The sequence below is a fragment of the Triturus cristatus genome, chromosome 3_1, assembly GCF_964204655.1.
Source record: "Triturus cristatus chromosome 3_1, aTriCri1.1, whole genome shotgun sequence".
In the NCBI taxonomy this organism is placed as follows: domain Eukaryota; kingdom Metazoa; phylum Chordata; class Amphibia; order Caudata; family Salamandridae; genus Triturus; species Triturus cristatus.
The window spans coordinates 820,555,651-820,574,589 of record NC_140583.1 but is presented as its reverse complement, the minus strand read 5'-3'; the positions used below and the strand labels follow the sequence as shown (position 1 = coordinate 820,574,589).

The following is an 18,939-nucleotide window of genomic DNA, read 5'->3' as shown; positions in this document are numbered from 1 at the left end:
GTATTTCGTGCATATGCTTATGTCCAGGTGGGGGCCCGTGCAAGTGACATTCCTATTGTGTCTTGATCTATTCTTGGCTCACTTATTCATATGAGGGATACCATAAATTAAACCAATAGCCCCATAGACAAGTATGTTAGCAAGCAGGTGTGGCTTGTATCCTCAAGGGTGTCTCCAAACTGTTTTTGTGGTTAGTTTGACTATGTATGTTAGCCACATGTCCCACTGGGGTTCCCCCTTTGCCGTAGTGGCAGGGAGCACCTTGTAAAAATTTAGATAGGTCATACAGCCAGAATCGCAGGGGTGAAGCATTCAAAGATTTCCACGTCATTACAATGGGTCATTTGAGTAGGACATAGTCTAGGTTTTTACATTTTGTAGAGTACTTATTCTTGCATGTATGAGGTAATATTCCCAGTAAGTATGTGAACGGGTCCACAGACAAGGGTGGCCTATGATTTCTGACAGGATGGTCATGGCTCTGTCCAAAGTCACCTGATCTCCAGGCAGGCCCACACTATGTGGCAAAAGTCTGCTTCTTGGCATGTACATTTTGGGCATTTTAGGATCACGCCAGGTAACATCCGGTGGACCCATTGAGGGGTAAGATATGTCTGATGTAAGTATTTGAATTGCGTATAGTTGAGACCAGAATTTCTGGACACTCATGGATGCTTTGGTTCCGTCCAAATGGGACCCCAAACTGTCCTAATCTGGTACACTAGAGCATTGTAAATTACGAACTGTCCATCATTTAGTTGGTACTTGCCCCTAAACTCAGGGAAGGACAAGAGGGTGTTGTGCATGAATAAGTCTTCCAACGTTAGAATGCCCACCTCCGTCCATGGCCTCAGAGTGTTCCTGTCAGCCACTTCGTGAAAGGCTGGTGCGCTCATAATGGAGTAGTATGGGGTACCTCTGGGGCTGCACATATTTGTACCAGCAATGTTTGGCCATTCTGGACAGGCATCCCAGTAGTGAGGCGTCCCTGTGAGGGTCCACCTCCCATTATCTGACATCCACTAATGTAACTCATAACTGTCCCCTTCTCAGGGGAGGAGGCTTCTGAGAGCCACGTCATAGCCCACTGCAGTTGTGCAGCCGCATAGTAGGTGGTGGCATAGTGCAGAGATCCCACTCCTCCACTGCCCATTGGTGCCTATAGTTTGTGAAGTGCCTCTCTTTTCCCCCCTATAATCCAAATCAGGTCAGAGAGAACTTTGTTTAAATCAGTGAAAAAAACACCTAGGCAAAGTGACTGAGAATGCTCAGAAATGGTATAACTGTCTAGTGAGTACTAACATTTTACCTATAGCTGTTCTACCCTTCAGGGGCAGTTGGAGAGAACTCCAGAATGGTGTTGAGCTATGCTCACTGGCCACCACCATTCCAAAACTCCCCTGGACCAGATCCTCGTTGGAATGGCAGACGTTAACCCTCAAATATTTAAAAGTGTCTAGCCTCCACTCTGGCCCTACAAGTGGGAGGATGGCACGCTCATGGTCTGATAGCCATCTTACGGAAAAGAGGAATGATTTTGCCTCAGCAGTCCTTCTGCTCCTGCCTGTAGGCTCACTATGCAAATATTATTACACTGGCCCTCGGCATTCTCAGCCTTGGCTCGCAGCAACAAGACCACAAATTGAAGGGCCTTAACGCTGGCTTACATATCCAGCACAGAAGGGTGCATGCCCAGCAAGGTAGATTGCATGGACTCCTCCCAGTCTCTTAGTTAGACCTAATCCACCCCCCAGTGGCTACATATCAATTGATGGGGCATCTAGTTTAGGCTCTAAGGTGTTCTTCATGTCTCTGTTGCCCTGAAACAGTTTAGTGTACCATCCCCTCTCTCATTTGGCTCTCAGACCTTCAATTCCAGTCAACCCCTCTGGCAAAAGATGTGCAACACTAGATTGGGGCTCACCACCCCATTAGCGGCAACCCCTTTAAGTGGACGCTGTTTCACCATGGCTGTGGTAGAGAGTTTGCTATGAGGTGGCAGAGGACTTTAGTGTGTGGCAATCAATGACGCAAATTCAGTGAGTCCCACCGCCCATACATCTCTGAGTGGCAGCAGAGCGACGCATGGAGAGCTGCGCTGATGTCCGAACTCCATCCATCGCACCCCTGGTCCTTGACACTCAAGTGGCTAGGGCCTACTCAGGAAGCTCCGTAGAGAAACAGCAGATTGGAGGCTCACAAACCCTGCCCCCCCAGACCTCGGCTCACCACTTCCACCAAGTGCATCTGTCACGGGCTATGCAGTCTCAGCTAGAGGGAATGAGGGAATAAGATCAGGCCATCCATCACACTCTGCAAGACCCCACGGCAGCCAGTTCATGGGGCCCCCCACCAATGGCATTGCAGTTGGGTGCTGATGTCATCAGGTCTACTGTGGCTGCGCTCTACAATTTTCCCACCACAGTCAGCTTGTTAGGGTGTGGGGGGAGCGGGGGCAGTCCAAGCCACTCGCAGTCAATTGAGTTCCAGGTCCAGGCGTGCATTCCTGTCACGGCCAACAGCCACTCCATGACTGCTCCAAGCTGAGTTGTTAGAGAGGGGGCCCCTGCTCTCCATGGACTGAAATGTCCATTCCCTACATGTTGGAAAATGAGGCAGCATCTGTGAGGCCTGCACAAATAACATGACTACATTTGTCCTTCACTGGGAACCAAACACCCAATTGTAGCGCCTGACTCTCAGAGGGTAGCGTTGCAGAGCAGTCTGAGGCTTACTCAAGGGAGGTGGTGTGGGCTAGTAATCGCCATTTGCAGGTACACAAAAATAACACTCAATAATTGATTGTCCAGTCTGTACTTTGCTTTATAAAAGTAAGAGTACATTTATTAAACACACACACCACTCAATACTATGCACCAATTTACAAATATACATAAGCTGTTGGAATTACTTTGTGACATTGCATAACATCTCCACCCCTCCCGCAGGGGGGGTGGGGTCTAGTACCACCACTCCCATGTATGCACATCAACTTGCCCCCAGTGCAGTTAGTTGAACATAACCTGGAGCGAGGGCCCTGCGCACTGGCACCATCCTAGTGGCGACCCACCCCATTACCTCAACCAGCATTAAAAAGGGTAAACCTGCCTTGGTGACACATGACCCTGACTGAGCATCTCCTACTGACCATAAAGTATGCACCTCTATATCTTAAGGGCTAGCAGTCTGGGGTCTTCACCTAAGCGCAGCAGCAAGAATCCATGTTTACGCACACTTTAGAATGACAGTACTCATCACCTTGGTTGATCATTTGATTGCATTGCAATTACAGCCTCTAAAGGCATCACAGATGAAATCACAGGATCACGCATATACAGCCAGACACCCTAGCAGGACTGTCTGACAACATAACCCCACTTGGCTTATGACATCACCTTACACCAGCACATCACGTTAAACAAATGAACTTCAGTCCCTCTGAAAGAAATAACTATTAGTAAATGCATTTCGGTGCAGTTACACCACTTCACCTCCAGGGGATGCCCTTCATAGTACACCCTCAGCTGCAGAACATAAGTTCCAGCCCAGAAGGTGATAGATGCTGGCTGCGCCCTTGAGGGGTTATTCTTTCAGATGCCCCATGAACCTTATGGGGGGACGGTTCTCCGTTAGGCTGGGGGAGGCTGAGGTGCTCCTGCAGCCCCCATGCACTGTCTTTCACTCATGAGGGTGACCCCCCTCCTCTGGAGGCCACCAGGCGCCAAAAACGATGTTCTCCCCATGCCTTGCAAGGCATTATGGGGCGCTTAGAGCTCCTTTCCGTGAATATTAGATGAGCGGCTCTCCCGCTGTGCCGGGGAGAGCCGCGCTGGCGATGCTGGCGACTTCGCCGCTTCTTCTCCCTTCGGTGGGGGGCCCGGTCCCACCCGGACCCCCAGGTGCTGCGAAGCGACTCGGGGAGCCCACCCCCGGCCGCTCCTTCCGTTTTCTGGGGCCCGGTCCTACCCGGGCCCCTCGCGCCTTATTTTCTGGTTCGGGGTCCCGGTCCCACCCGGGACCCCCGCCTACCTCCGCGATCGAGGGCAGCCTGGGGAGCCCACCCCCGGCTGCCCCCGCCGGCTCCCCGCCCGGCCAGCTCCCTCGTGTGCTGCCGCGGGAGCCGGCACGACTCTTCTCGTCTGCCCGCTCCAGCAGGCAGACACGCCGCCTCCTCCATGGAGCGGTTCTTCGGGGGGAGTGCTACGGCACTTCCCCCCACCTTCTCCACCCTCGGGGCCCGGGGATGGGGTCCCGGGCCCCCAAACATCTTCGGGGGGGGCGCGACGGCGCTCCCCCACACCCAGCATCAGTTGGGGCCAGGGTGGGCTCCTGGCCCCCCTGCTTACGGCCACCTTCACGGGGAGCGCGACGGCGCTCCCCAACCTCCTTTTTCGGCGGGGGCCAGGGTGGGCTCCTGGCACCTCGCGGGGGTACCTTCACGGGGTGCGCGACGGCGCACCCTGACTTTTCTTCCTTGGGGGGCAGCCCTCGGGACCTGACCCACCCCGGGGGCAGTTGCCAGACCGGCGGCGGAGCCCCACGTGCTTTGTTGTCAGTCCCATCCAAGGTCAAAGGTCGTGTACCTTCTGGGGGGGCATATCTCAGCCCCCAGGAGTCCGATCTTCTCCATTTTCGCGTCCTCTTGCTCCTGGTGGCACCCCCCAGGCACTGGCCGCACTCTCCTTCCTCCTCCGGGTCTCCAAGGGGGTTCCTTCTGCAGGGAACGGTCTTCACTGGCTCCCTGCGCCAGCCCTTTGCCCGGCTCCGGTTCTGGGCCCCTCTTCTCCCTGCGCAGAGGCCACTGCTCCTGCGCACCAGTCCTGGGCTCTTCTTCTGGTGCTGTTAGGGTCCTGGGGGCAGTCAGGGGGTCTCTCCTTCCAACTGCCCATTGCGCCAGGCTCCAGCACCTTCAGCCTCAGCCGACCACACCCCAGAGAGCTTCTCTTCCTGTGCAAGCACTTTTTAAAAGTTGAGTAGGGGGCTGGCAGGAAGTCCCTGTTGGTCCTATCAAACAGCGACACATCACTTTCCTGCCCCTGCTCCCTCCTTCTTGTCCAGCCTCTGGGTTTGTTCAAAATGGTGTCGTCCAGTGTCTCTGGCCACATGGACTCTGAAACCCAACTCCTTCCACACTGCCTTCCCTCCTTGGTGCAGCCCGGTGCCTGGCACCCAGCGACAGCAGTTGATGGATTGGCCTGCAGCCCCTCCCATCTTCCTTTCGTGGAGAGGAGGCCCTAGCTTGTGGAAGAAAGGTTATCAATCCATCCAGCTGAGGTCAGCCCTCAGCCTGGGTCCGGTCCTGGCTGGCTCAGAGGAATATGACAGTTCTGGATGACCCAAAAGCAGTACAAATATGACTTTGGACTCTGCAGAATACTTCTTTTCACATTTGCTACAGTGGACTTAAGTGCGTGTCTGGAATCTGTAGGCCTAATTAAAGTGAAATTAGCCCCTGGCTCCACATTCCCATAGGGGAATAAGGAAGTGAAAACACAGTAAAACACACTGACTTTCCCTGGCATGTCTCTTCCATCCTGAGTTCACTGGGGGTGAGTCCCAACTTATGAGGCTCCCCCACAGTAAAAGCTCCACAATAAGGTGCTCAAAAAGCGAAAAATCTGGGCGGCCCATAGTGTCAGAACCACCTTCTAACACTACAATTTTAAGACGCATGTTAAAGAGAGGGTAGTAACTCCGAGGGTCTGGAAAACTTCAGAACTTCCTACAGACTCAATATTGATTAACGGGCAGGTTCAATCCCGACTCTCTGGTCCACACTACCTGCAAGCACGCTTCTGCCCGGGCCATTAGCAATGCTCCTCCTCCAGACAAGCAGAGCAAAAAGATTATTGCTACTGGGTGGCAGTTTAGCAGCAACCCATTGGCCATTAGCCAATTCGGTGGCACTTCCATCACAGTATGATAGGGAGTGTTGAAAGGAGAGGCACAAGCTCCTAAAATATCTCCTAGAGAAATTCAGAAAACAGGGATAAGGTCTGAGTGCAAGATCATCTGTAACACCAGTAATCGCTGCACGTCAGATGTTGATAGACACAACCTCTAAAGGCATCAATACCAGCATCATGTTTTCATGCCATACATGGGTCTAGATCTTTAAGTTCAAGCCAGCGGTCCAGCACAATCTCCACAACCCTTTCACCCCCCTTTTGTTTGATAGGGAGCACCTATTATTTTTTGGGGGCAGAATTGAAGAGATGCTGGAAAAAATCAAGAAAGATACAGTAACAACAATGTCCATTAGGGAGCTACAGTACACCACATAGCAGCCCAGATGGGGAGGAAAGACTACCTCACCCCAGCAACCACACTTCTCCCAAAATCAGCAGCAGTCCTTCCACCAGCAAGCTGGGAGGGGATACAATTGGGGCTTCTACAGAAGTAACATCAAGAGTAGGGGTAATGGTGGCTCCAGCAAAGGAGCTGCCACATCCAAACAGTGACTCCCCTATCCACACATCATCTATTGGGAAATAATACGTGATGTTGTCTCTCTCTATAAGGAAATCACACCTAACAAGTGGGTCATTCTAGCTGTGGTCAAACATGGCTTTTGCCTCAAACTGTTCATAACACTTCCCAACATCCCGTCACATACACACACCCTCAGCAAAGAACATCTCTCTCACCTTCAGGTAAAAGCGCTGGTCCTCCTACAAAAGGGTGTTTTAGAGCGGGTGCCCCCGCTACACCAATGGAGAGGCTTCTACTCTCTCTATTTTCCCATACCCAAAAGGGCAGTTCTCTCAGGCCTATCCTCGATCTGAGGCCCTTACCCACTACCTCCTATCAGAACATTTTTGTATGACAGTTCTGCAGGATGTCATCCCTCTCCTCCAAATGCGTGTTTTCATGATGACCCTCAATCTCAAGGATGCCGGTTTCCACATCCCCACCCTGCTCATGTACAGTACCTTCACTTTGTGGTAAGTGGAAAACACTATAAGGTCAAAGTACTTCCTTTCGGGGTCACCACAGCTCCAGGGGTGTTTACAACGTGCCTAGCAGTGGTAGAAGGGAGAGCATTTAATTCTTTCCATACCTTGCCAATTGCCTGATCAAGAGCAGCAGCAAGCTGCAGTGGCAATGTGTAGCAAAATCTCAGACTGATGCATCCCTGGTCCACAACATGGGGCTCATGCCACCAAGTCCCAAGTCCCTCTTCAAATCCAGCCCTTCCTTGCATCCCTATTGGATGCAGTCACAGGAAAGGCTTATCCAAACAGGGAAAAGTCACTGCTTTTCAGCAGTTGCTACCTTTTTATCAGCCCGATAGTCAGCTCACAGTGAATATTGTCATCCACCTTCTAGGAATGATGGCCTCTTGCATCATCGTTGTTCCGCATGCAAGGCTTCACATGTGCCCCTCCAAGAGCACCTCACTGTTCAATAATCCCAAACTGAAGGTCACTGGGAGGATTTAGTGTTGACACAGGCCAATGTGCTTCGCTCTCTACTATGGTGAAACAGCAGCAGTTTGTTGTATGGAAGGCCTTTCACAGACAAGTTACTACAATGTGGCTTTTTCAACAACAGGGTTGCCACATCAACTACATGGAGCTGCTAACCATTCACCTAGCTCTGAGAGTCTTTATAAAGATCAACTGAATTGATCTGATATGACTTCTATGGACTACTGTAGGAAGCTGGGTTTCTGTTGCAGTAACCCCACAACTTTTTGCCAGATTTCTGATGCACTTTGACTTGATGTTCCCTGGTCCCTGCCAATCAGGTTCCCAGGGCCTGTGTTCTTTCCCAAAACTGTACATCTGCACCCCCCAATTGGCTTCTCTCTGGCCACATGTTAGTCCCTTGTAAAAGGTGCCATGGGTACCAAGGGCACTGTGACCAGGGAAGGCCTCTAAGGACTGCAGCACATATGGTGCCACCCTTAGAGGTCCTGTACCTTAACACACACACTGCCATTGCAGGCTACGTATTTTAGTGCAGAGAAAAGTAAAGAGTCGACATGGCACACATACCTGTGTGCCATGCCTGCAACCCAATGCCTATGGTATAGGTAAGACACCCATCTAGCTGGGTGCACTATACCACTGGCGAGGGTACAGTTGCGTGAGCACTGTACCCCTACAGTGTCTAAGTCCATTCTTAGACATTGTAAGTGCAGTAAAGCCATAAAAGAGTATATGGTCTGATGGTCTGGGAGTTTGACATTACGAACTCCACAGCACCATATTAACTTTTCTTAATTCTGGGAAGTTTGGTATCACACTTCTCAGCATAATAAACCCACACTGATGTCAGTGTGAAATCTATTATACCATGCCCTCACAGGGCATCTTAGGGATGCCCTGTGAAAAACGACGAGCCTCTGGTGGGTTCCCTGACTGGTAAACACCAGCCTGCCACCACAAGACATGTTTCTGGACCCCTGCGGAGGGAGTCTTTGCTCCCTGAACTCAGAAACAAAGCCTTTCCTGGACGGAGGTGGTCACAACTCCCCCAGGTCAGGAAGAGCCATCGGTGACAGGGGAGCTTCAAAGGCCTTGCCTCCTTTGTAACATGCCCCCAGCCTTTCCTGCTATCAGGAGCAGCCCCCTTACTGTTTCCCTTCCTTTTCTGTGGGAAGACAAACAGGAAAAATTAGAACAGCCCAGAAGGTGTGCCCATCTCTGTCAACCCCACCCCTCAGGTGGGGGAGGCGAGGTGAAGCCCACTCTTCAGTGCCTCTCCAATCAGTGTGAGGTCTTGCGCCCAATCCCCCATGTGGGGAGAGCACACCAAGGGTGTAGTCACCTTAAGGTCAATAGCACATTGGCTACTGACCTCAAGACCCCTAAAACGCACCTAAATACAGTAGTTAGGTGGCAGACCTGAACCAAGAAGGCAGATTCCGCAACCTACGAAGAAAAAGGCCCAGCAGAGGAGACTGCAGAGAAGAACTGACTTGGCCCCAGCCCTTCTGCAGATTCCAGAGATCCTGCACCAAAAGTCGCCTTGTCCTGCAGCTAGCGACCTCCAGAATCCTTGGGAGGACTGACTACCTTCAACAAAGACCAGATCTCCTGTGACCAGCAGCTCTGTTCAAAAGAAACTCTCAAGACAGACTCTGAGCCTGCTGAGAACAAAGAAACCCGACGCCTGGAACCACCACTGCACCTGATGCCTACGCCCCGAATCTGGGTGGGCCACCGGTCCCAGCGAGGTCACCCAATGCTCCCGAGGCCACCATGGGTTGACCCCTCCAGGGCTCCTCAACTGCGAGTGGCCCAGTAAGGTGAAATCCAACCTCAAATGACACCCCTGCATCCAACCGTCCGGCGCCCAGGAGAAAAGAACCCGAGGTGCACCTACGTCCCCGAGTCCTCCACCTTACCTGCCCAGCTGTTGGTTCCTCTAGGAAGTCTTTCTGGACCGAGCCTGCAGCCAGAATCCAAAACCATCAACTCCCATTGAAAACAACAAGGCACCCGGCACCAAACCAGCACTCTGCACCCGGCCACCCCTGTGCCGCTGTGGGTGCACCTAGTGTGCTAAATCGGATCCCCCTTTGCCCTGAGCCTAACACCAGGAGCTTTGCTCACACAACCTTGTGGCCTTCTCGTACGCAGCCACCAACCGGAGGCCCCCAGCCCCCATTGAATAACATTGGGCCTCAACACGCTGCACCCGGCCGCCCTAGAGCCGCTGAGGGTGCTTTGATAGTGCATCCTTGACCCTGGGGAACCCTGGTTCTAACCCAGAGTACCAACTCCAAAACCCAAATACTTACTGATAAACCTGATACCACTATTTCCTCCCATAGGACTGCATGGACTGCTTTTCTATGAAAAATCTTGTTAAGTGTGGAGTTAGTTTGTATGAAACCCTAAGTAACTGCAAAAGTGTAAATACTATTTTAACTTACCCTTTCTCTAGGAAATGTCCCAGTGTGATATCTAGGCATATCACACTGAGTAGAAAAAGTAACTTTAAAAGTAATCTGCAAAGTAACTTGAAAAGTAATCTAAAAAGTAACTGAAAAGTAATTCAAATTGTGTTACAAACAAATGACTTACCTGTTACCAATCCAATTGCATTCAACTTCATTCAAACTGTATTTAACTGCCTTTTTCTTGCAAAGTGTTATTACATTTACCTGCACAAGGCCTAGCTTGGTTAAGAAATAAAAAATAACTAACTAATATTTTTATACAAACAAATTGGTCTGAGTTCAGTCCTTGAGTGTGTGACATAATTTCTTGCCTGAGTATGTACAATAAATGCTTAACACTACCCTCTGATAAAGCCTTACTGCTCGCTCACACTACCACAAATAGAGAGTAAGGTATTATCTACTTTTACCTCTGCCTACCTTTGGGGTTCCACTGGACTCTGTGCACTCTATACCTTACTTTGGTATAGTATATACAGAGCCAGCTTCCTACAAGGGTACAGTGCCTTTCTTGTTTCCAGGCAGCGTCAAGCTCACAAGAAAGGGCAAGACCCCCAGATAAAAACAGGGATTTGTGTTTACCCAGGCACGTTTCTGACATCTGGCTGGGCAGATCTGTATACCAAAATGCCCAGGTGACCAGTCCTTTCTTCTCAAGCAGACAGATGTGAGAATGCGAATGGCGATTCCTCCAGCTATCACAGATGATCAAAAGGCCTCTGGATGGAAAAACTATATTTAGGCTGTCACATACATAAAGGCAGCTTTATAGCAAACTTGTATCGCAAACACCACAGCACTTATACTCACAACTTACGACCCCTATCACAACATATCAGCATTGAAAATAGATTCAGTGAGTCAGCCATTCAAAGTTTGACTTAAAATGCTAGAAAGCTATTATTGCCTGGTGCATATCATGAGCCAAAGTCTTACGGTTTGCCGTTTATAATTTGCCATGTCTTATTGATTTATAATGGGCCATCCTCTTAGTGTCTGTTGTCCATGATAGACTGTCTTCTACATCCCGATATACTATTGGCCTACGTGTTATTAGCTATAATATATCAAGGACCTACTTCTTTTGTGCCCTGGTGTATAATGGCCCCTATTTTTGTGTCTGTGTCTCTCATGTGCCCAGTATTATTAGCTGATATACTGTTAATCCAGCTGTTATTATCTGTATTATATCAAGGGCCCCACACTTACTGTCTACAAGATACCATGGGCTCTAGCATATAATGGGACATCTCTTACTATTTTATGTACTTTTGCTCGTCTGATCGTCTATGATATATCACATGCCCCTCCGTATTGTCTGGCAGATAAAATGGCCTTACATCATACTGTCAATAATATTAAATGGGATTCCCTCTCACAGCCTTTGATGTATTGTGACCCTTCTGTCTAGCTGATACACATTGGCCTCCCCTTACCACTTGTTATACATCACAATCCTCGTACTGATTTAGATCTTAATGCCTGTGATATTAATTGTTTTTTCATTCTTATCAGTGAGATTTCATGTTGGTACATTATTTCTTATTGTGTGCAAAATACAGTGGGTTTCATTTTACTTTAAGATACTCCATAGCCCCCTTTGTAATAACCATTAACATACCTTGGTCTCTCTCATACTGTTTCTGATGTACCAAGGGCCCACCTCCCTCTGCCTAACATATTGAAAGAATGGTACTTTTGTTGCGTATTATCAATGTTGTTCAGCTACTTAAACACTCCATATAAAATGGGTTTTTCCTCTCCTTGTCTGTGGTGTAAGATGGATGATTTCTTTCCACTGGGACAGACAGTGTTTTAATGTTCTAAGGACTCAAATATTGTTCTCCGCTCCTTAACTACTCTTATCCTTCACATGCTTGCAGGGTGAAAAGGGAGATCCAGCAGGGCACTTTGGCCCTGATGGAACCATCCTGTCTTTGGCATCTAAAGGAGAGAAGGTGAGCATAAAACGAGGATGTCACGTTCATGTATTGAATTGTCTTTTATCATGACTGTTTCCAATAACACCCAGTTTTAGATGTTGAGATGATTGTGATTGGGCTCTTTATCACAAATCCCAGACTTATAGATTGTGGGGTGTCTGTGAGTGAGGTTTCCATCCATGGATTCCCACTCCAAATCACTGAGCGACTGATCATTCCTGTGTCCCTTCACTTCTCTGGCTCCAGAGTTTGGGTATATGTGCACTTTATTAATATTCTCACTGCTGCAGTTTGACAGTGTCTGGGGCGTTTTAGAGTCGACAAGTGTCCGTATCAACTCTGCTTGCAGTTCCTTATGCTGTATCTTATTGTATCTTGCAGTCCCCAATACCTCGCTTCACCCACCTTATAGTAGTCTTAGTACATATGACAACAGCATTAGACCAGTGGTCTCCATAACCTTTCCTAACACATTTTCCTATCATTCTTGGTATGCTGATTAATTTTTCTTCTTTCTGTTGTTGCAGAAATTATGATATATGAAACTGTCCCCTAAATCTTTCCTCCACCCCCATAATAGCTCTAGATGTCGTGTTGCATCTTACTATCCCAATATCCTAATAACGATCTTCAACCACCTGCCCCAGGTGCTTTATGGGGCTGCACCATATCATGATGAACATGAGATGTTGTCATGTATCTGGTTGCATCATATGACAAAAATTGTGTTAAAAACATTGAGCATTCTCTCCTGAGGATACACCGCCACAGCAACATTCCTTCATTTTAAGCTTGACTGTGACGTTACTAGACAGGGCAAACCATATTCAATCAGCCCAAGGCGTATACTCAAGTAGTTCAGTTACATTTTTTGTAGCATTTAGGATCTGACTGTGACCCATAACCTGAACAGCCACAACTTCTCTTGTGTTGGATATTGTATTTCTAACTCCTTCTCCTATTTTCCTTGCAGGGTGATTCAGGATTTCCAGGACCAGTGGGACCAATGGTAAGTAACATGGCCTTACATGAATTATTAACAACAAAATAAATATATCCAATGTAAGAAATTTATGATGTGTGGACTGTACACAAGATCTTCACATTGGGTATGAGTGATACAATACGTAACTGGGATATTGGTTGAGGGGATAAGTACAAATAATCACAATCCTGGTCAGTGTGAACCATTGAAGTCACTAAATAAATGTGCAACCCCATGGTAGCGATGGCACAGAGTAGACAAGATTAACCTAGAGAAATGTGTTCAGTATTTATGCAGTACAAAACAGTAGTCAAATTGAAATGCAAAATTGTGGCAGGCAGAGGCCCACAGGAGGGTTCAGTCCCGGCCCAGTTGCCACTTTTCAGCTGGACCATTGTAGGAAAAGGCCTCATGTAGTTTAACAGGACATCAGACGTATGACCTTGGAGATCTAGGTACTAGAGGGAGAGGAGGTCCAGTCTTCTAGGCTCTTCTCTGGTCTAAGACAACTAGTTTACTTCTCTTCTGATCTTCCACATGTCCTTAGTGTTCTGAAGTGGGTGCCTGGAGATGTCAAATTTATGCCTGGCAGCAGCTTGTTGATGGGAATGATCTCTAGGGATGCCCTAACCAATATGGTAAAGGTTTCCGGTGATATCCCCTACCACTTTGGGCATTTTCAAGATGGCCGAAGGCTTCGGCCACACTAACCTTCGGCTCTGAGTGCTGGGGAGGTATGTGGGGAGTGTACTGGGTTATCCTAGTGTCCTCCCACATCTAACACTAAAATCTAGTTTAGGCAGTCTCTGCCCTTCAACAAACTCAGAGACCGAAGTCTGGTATAACAAAGGTGAGCTTTCAGCAACCAGACATTGAATACACACAAATAGTTTGGGCATTTTGATTCCCTTCTTTGAAGTGTGTACCCAACGGCATATGAAAATTCCCAGCAGACCTGTCAAGCTGGTCTGGCACTCCAGTAGGATCTGACACAGTGATGCCAACAACAGTCCCACTATGAAGGAGGATGGTCTGCCTGAAAGGACAAAAGAAGGGTGCAGGCATGGGTGTTAGCTACATCTGCTTGTGATAGGGTAGGCCTATTTGAAGTTAATCAAGTTCTTTGGCATAGCCCATAGGCCATCCTGTCAAGGGCTCAACAATACCTCCCCAAACCCAAGGCTCTACCCCTGTCCTGGGAGCGAGGACACACCTAATTTGCGCCATCAAAATGCTAATTATTGCCTGGCAGAAGAGAGAGGAAAATGCAGGTTGAGCTTTCAGGGAATTTAGGCGGGGCAAAGGAGAATTATTTACAGTCATCTTTCCAAAATTTGTATCACAAATCTGACTTCACCAGTGAAGTAGGCTTGTAATAAATATTTCAAGAAGTCCAAAAATCAATTTGTAGCTATTTCCTGGGGAGGGTATACATTTGTTAATATTATATCCCAATGCTTTCCTATGGAACAGCCAACCCTGCTACAGTGAAAATAACTTGAGGTACTAGTCACTGTGAGGACATGTATAACATTAACCTTTACATGCCCTTCTTTTAAATACCATGCACCCTACCATAATGGACAGTAAGTCTTACTTAGGGGGTGACTTATGAATACTTAAAGGGAATGTTTTCGGCCTGTCAAAAGTGGTTGTTTTAACAGGTCAAATTTGCAGTTAAAATCTGCACAGGCAGGCTACTGATGACAGGCTTATAGTCATGTTTTCATTGTCATTGCATTCATTAGGTGGCACAATGAGTGCTCCAGCCTACTGGTGAATTTTAACTTACAGGCCCTGGATACACTGTTGGTACCTTATACTAGTGACTTACAGGTAAGTTAAATAAGCCAATTGGGAGTATGACACTGTTGCCATGTTGTCAGGAGGAGCACAAACACTTTACCACAGATTAGCAGGGGTAACTTGCACAAGTTCTTAAGTCAGCAAAAATCGGGTTCAACAAAAAGGCCAAACGCTTCGAGAAAAAAGGCCTAAAAATTCAGTGTGGCCCTGCTGAAAGGGCACATTTCCAACAGAAACTCTTTAGATATAGATCACCCCTTACATTTAGGATAGAGGCAGGCTTTCTGCAAAATGAGCAAATGTGAGCAACCAATTCCAGTAATTCTATCACCCAGGTAGTCTGCTTGATTATCTTCTAGTGCTAGTAGAAATCTATAGCTTAATGTTTTTAGTCTGTATATGTGTGTGGGTGTTTCTTAACACATAGATTCCTCCTTTGAATTGCTTCCATCCTCGTTATGTAGGTCCGGAAGCTTAGCTCTCTAACTCACACAGTGCCAACGAAAACACAGACACAGTAGCCTGGATGCATACTTTGACGACTAACACTCAATCGAAATTCAGTCTCCATAGCTCTCAGATATTAGTTGTTGTGACTCTCCTTCACAACTGAGGTAACATTAATATATGTTCGAGGCATATGAGCTGCAGATTACACACTTTTGCATAGATCGCCATCTGGTGTTGGGCCCGGATGTTTGCAGTTTGTTTTTCCTCTTGGAAAGTCTCTGGAAGTCACAAGGTCGGTGACTCCTCCTTTGGATCGTATTGCGCATGGGCTTCAGCTCCATCCTCAGATTGTTTTTTTCCGCCATCGGGCTCGGATGTAATCTTCGCGCTCCGGTTCCAAACATTTTCCAGTTCGACGATCGAAGCGGAATCCTCACCTCAAATCGCGGTATTGTTTCGATCTCGAACTCCTCAATCAACGCACCTTCTCATCGGCAAACCTTCGGTTCCAGTCGTCGACGGCGGCCTTCGGGCCTACCCAAGGTCCGGTCCCGGCTGATGGAAAGAACTCCATTCAAGAAGTGCCCTCGATGTGCGTCCAAATTCCCCCACACCGATCTTCATGAGGTATGCAACCTCTGCCTCTCCCTTGAACACGAGGCTCGAGACTGTCCGGCCTGTAAGTCTTTCCAATCGAAAAAGACTATTCGGGACCGAAGAGCCAGAAGAAACATGGCACACTCCTTGATCTCCGTTCCAGTCGATATCTTCGGAGACGACATCGAAGATCCGGGACAGCAGCACACCAAAGAGGACCTCGTCAGTGCTTCCGAGGCCGACGAGTCAGATGTGGAAGACATCACTCTGGCGCAGAGGGTCGTGAGTACTATACGATGGACCAAACACTTTCACAGGAACTATTTACACCGGATCCATTGCAGAAAACTCTCACCAGGGATCCAAAAACTGGACATCTGGCACTCTCTTCCAAAAAGAGACTTTTGGACAAACCGACTCCGCCTTCACCTCCAAAGAGCAAGGACTCTGCTACCTCTCCTTTCAGAATACCTTCCCCACCTCCTCCACCCTCTCCTCCACCCTCTCCACCTCCGCCCCCTCCGCCTTCTCCACCCCACCTCATCGCTCTCCGACCCTGTCTCCAGACGATGATGATCAGGGGGACCCATATCACGATATAGGGGATGTGCCCCAAGACCCCACCCCTACAGGATCCCCAGACCCATGGGACGACTACAATAACCCAGATATCCCCGACGTCCCACAAGATGACCTTTACCCTTCCAGGCCATCTCCACCGGAAGACTCATTAGGGTTCCACCATCTACTTCAAAGGGCGGCACACTATCACGGGGTAGAGTTGCACACTGACCCAGTGGAGGAGGATTTCCTCTTCAACACATTTGATACCACATATAGGTCTACCTCCATACTACCTATGCTTAAGGGGGTGCTAAAGCATGCGCCAGAGGTTTTTAAAGACCCAGTTAGGGCCAGGGTCATTAACCCACGCATAGACAAAAAATACAAAGCTGCCCCCACAGATCCCGCCTATATCAAAGGGCCAGCGCCAATAGATTCCCTAGTGGTTTCCACTGCACGAAAAACAACAAATTCCCAGGCGTCAGGCGAAGCACCACCACCTGACAAAGAGTCAAAGCTACTGGACGCATCAGGAAAGCGCTCTGCGTCACAGGCAGCCAATATATGGCATATCGCCAACACCCAAGCGCTATTGGCCAGATATGATAGGGCACATTATGATGAATTAGAAAACATAATGCACCACCTCCCTGAAAAATATAAAACTAGGGCCAATGAATTAATTCAAGAGGGTAAGACAATCACTAACACCTCTATACGCTGTGCTTTAGATGCAGCAGACACAGCCTCCAGGGCCATTAATACTAGCGTCCTCCTCCGTCGCCATGCTTGGCTAAGAATATCAGGATTTAAACCAGAGGTACAAGCCTCCATCCTTAATCATCCCTTTGACCAGGAACACCTATTCGGCCCAAAGGTAGATGAGGCCCTCGAAAAAATGAAGAAGGACACGGATACAGCGAAGTCCATGGGAGCCCTACAGTCACACCCTCCTAGGCGCTCTTTTTGCCGCTCTTCCTTTCGGAGTACATCTAGAGGCTACTCCTCAGATAACGCGTCCACTTCCTACAAATCCCCCACTCAGTCCACCTTCACAAGGGGTTATCAAAGAGGCGGCTATAGGTGCAACAATAATAAAGGCAGAGGCAAAACAAATACCGCCCGCTCTGCCACACCGCCTACCCAAAGACTTCCCCCCGCTCCCTCCAGACCATCCCACTCCGGTCGGGGGCAGACTTCAAAATTTCCTTCATGTCTGGGAGACCATCACCTCAGACAAATGGTGACCCAAAATATTTGGTCAGGATACTGCCTGGAATTAACATCTACCCCCCCAAACATTCCACCCATGCAACGCCCAATGTCACAAGAACATTCCACATTACTAAAGCAGGAGGTAATCTCCCTCCTACAAAAACAGGCAATAGAACACGTTCCCGTCAATCAACAAAATTTAGGGGTCTACTCCCTATATTTTCTAATACCAAAAAGGGACGAGACTCTACGACCTATTCTAGATCTCCGGCCCCTAAACACATACATACACTCAGACCATTTTCACATGGTAACGCTTCAGCAGGTGCTTCCGCTCCTCTCCCAGAACGACTTTCTCACCACACTGGACTTGAAAGACGCATACTTCCACATTCCAGTACACCATGATCACAGAAAGTACCTCAGATTTGTAGTGGACGGACAACACTACCAGTTCAAGGTGCTCCCATTCGGAGTCACAACAGCACCACGGGTATTCACCAAGTGCCTAGCGGTAGTGGCGGCACACCTCAGAAGACAGCACATTTACGTCTTCCCATACTTGGACGACTGGCTGATAAAAGCCACTTCATACAACCAATATGTACACCACACCGCCACCACAATCCAACTACTTCACCAACTAGGCTTCACGGTGAACCACCAAAAGTCCCAGCTAACACCATCCCACATAAAACAATACCTCGGTGCCACCATAGACACCTCAAAAGCAATAGCCTACCCCAATCCGGCCAGGATTGCAAGCATTCAAGCTTTGCGACAAAAATTCGTACTTCAACACTCCCTTCCAGCAAGAATGTTTATGCAACTGATAGGGATGATGGCCTGTTGCATTTTCATAGTGCCTCACGCAAGACTCCAGATGCTTCCACTCCAAGAGTGCTAAGCGCCAATGGAACCAGGCTCAGGGGCAACTGACAGATCTGGTGTTAGTACACGTTCGTACCCATCGCTCTCTGCAGTGGTGGAACACCACAAACCTTCGCAAAGGTCGACCGTTCCTGGACCCGGTTCCCCAAATAATACTAACAACGGACGCATCGCTCTCCGGCTGGGGAGCTCACCTATTACACCTCACAGTGCAGGGCACATGGACGCCTCAACAAAAGTTACTCCATATCAACCATCTGGAGTTACTAGCAATCTTTCTAGCCCTAAAATCCTTTCAACCACGGATTTCAGGCAAGACAGTCCTCATTCGCACAGACAACATGACGGCCATGTATTATATTAAAAAACAAGGCGGCACACACTCTCCACAGCTCTCTCAATTAGCACAGAGCATATGGAGATGGGCAATTCCACACAAAATCTTTCTCCTAGCCCAACATGTCCCAGGAGTCCAAAACACCATGGCAGATCTGCTCAGCAGACAGACACAACAGATCCACGAGTGGGAACTTCACCCGCAGGTTCTTCATCCGTTCTTTCAAATGTGGGGGCAT

At 48.5% G+C, this 18,939-nt stretch overlaps 1 protein-coding gene across 7 annotated transcripts in view; it reads left to right on the top strand.

The window, feature by feature from the left end:
- COL18A1 (collagen type XVIII alpha 1 chain) overlaps positions 1-18,939 on the top strand; it is a 431,742-nt gene that overhangs the window by 345,507 nt on the left and 67,296 nt on the right. For all 7 annotated transcript variants that reach the window (XM_085645186.1, XM_085645181.1, XM_085645184.1 and 4 more), the window contains 2 exons: positions 11,797-11,871; positions 12,830-12,865. In XM_085645186.1, the coding sequence (XP_085501312.1) occupies positions 11,797-11,871; positions 12,830-12,865 (111 nt within the window). The remainder of the gene's footprint in view (positions 1-11,796; positions 11,872-12,829; positions 12,866-18,939) is intronic.